The sequence below is a fragment of the Fukomys damarensis genome, unplaced genomic scaffold (genome assembly GCF_012274545.1).
Source record: "Fukomys damarensis isolate Sample0158 unplaced genomic scaffold, DMR_v1.0_HiC HiC_scaffold_16, whole genome shotgun sequence".
In the NCBI taxonomy this organism is placed as follows: Eukaryota; Metazoa; Chordata; class Mammalia; order Rodentia; family Bathyergidae; genus Fukomys; species Fukomys damarensis.
Window position 1 is genome coordinate 23770171 of NW_022900928.1, and position 1310 is coordinate 23771480.

Genomic DNA, 1310 nt, shown 5'->3' on the forward strand with positions numbered 1-1310 from the left:
ATGACAAGCTTTGGGACTAACATCTCAAGTGCTGCTAGCATCACACTAAAGGGCTTTCCAGAGTTGGAAAGCTTGGAGCACTGGCTGGCTGCCCTCCTCCTGCTGCTTTATGCTTTTTCCATCCTAGGCAATACCCTCATTCTTGTCATCATAAAGGAGGAGCAGAGCCTGCACCAACCAATGTACTACTTCTTGTCACTTTTGTCTATCAATGACCTGGGGGTGTCCTTTTCTACACTGCCCACTGTCCTGGCTTCCATGTGTTTTCATGCTCCAGAGACTGCTTTGGATGCCTGCTTGGCCCAGATGTTCTTCATCCACTGTTCCTCCTGGACAGAATCTGGGATCTTGCTGGCCATGAGTTTCGACCGCTATGTGGCTATCTGTAATCCACTGCGCTACTCCTCAGTGCTCACAAATGCCCGTGTGGCCCACATGGGTGTATCCATCATTATCCGCAGCTTCTGCATGGTCTTCCCACTTCCCTTGCTCCTAAAGCGATTGTCCTTCTGTAAGGCCAACGTGCTGACTCATTCCTACTGCCTGCACCCAGACTTGATCCGCTTGCCTTGTGGAGATACTACCATCAACAGCATGTACGGGCTTTTCATTGTCATCGCTACCTTTGGGGTGGATTCTGTGCTCATCTTCCTCTCTTATGTCCTCATTCTCCGATCTGTGCTGGCCATAGCCTCCCAAGAGGAAAGGCTTAAGACACTCAACACATGTGTGTCACATATCTGCGCTGTACTTATCTTCTATGTGCCCTTGGTGAGTGGGTCGGTGGTACATCGATTTGGGAAGCATGCTTCTGAGTATGTGCACAAGTTTATATCCCTGGTCTACCTCTTCGTGCCTCCAGTGCTCAACCCAATTATCTATTCCATCAAGACTAAAGAGATTCGTAGGAGATTACAGAAGATAATTGTGGGCCCTAAGTTCTGATCAGCTGAAAAGCTGCTGAAAAGCTTCATACATTAGAAGTTTTTTTTTTTAATTGCTAATGTTTGGTTGAATCAATTAGACCTTCAGAGGCTTAAATCTTTTTCTATACAAAGATCTGTGTTTGGGTGTCCAGCACATGATACAGCCTGCCTACAACTTGTAATTTAAAATACCAGGTTTCCTTTCATTGTAATTAATCATGCCATAGGTTGCCACAAATAAATTTTCTTAGATCCAACAAGGAAAAATATTTTGAATAGATCCTTTCCCCCGCCAAATACTGCCAATATCTGTGCTTTCAAGTAAATCTCAAAAATGATTATGTGTGAGTCTGAATGTGTTTCTGCTTTTCAATTAGAAACTGT

General features: G+C 44.6%; 1 protein-coding gene across 1 annotated transcript; it reads left to right on the forward strand.

The window, feature by feature from the left end:
• Nucleotides 1-945, forward strand: LOC104857904 (olfactory receptor 51I2). Its single transcript, XM_010617971.1, has one exon. The coding sequence runs from the start codon at nucleotides 1-3 to the stop codon at nucleotides 943-945; it is 945 nt and encodes a 314-aa protein (XP_010616273.1).
• Nucleotides 946-1310: the final 365 nt, after the last annotated feature.

Bases quoted from the DNA above. Each gene is read 5' to 3' on its own strand.
- LOC104857904 (XM_010617971.1), top strand. From the start codon at position 1: ATGACAAGCTTTGGGACTAACATCTCAAGTGCTGCTAGCATCACACTA.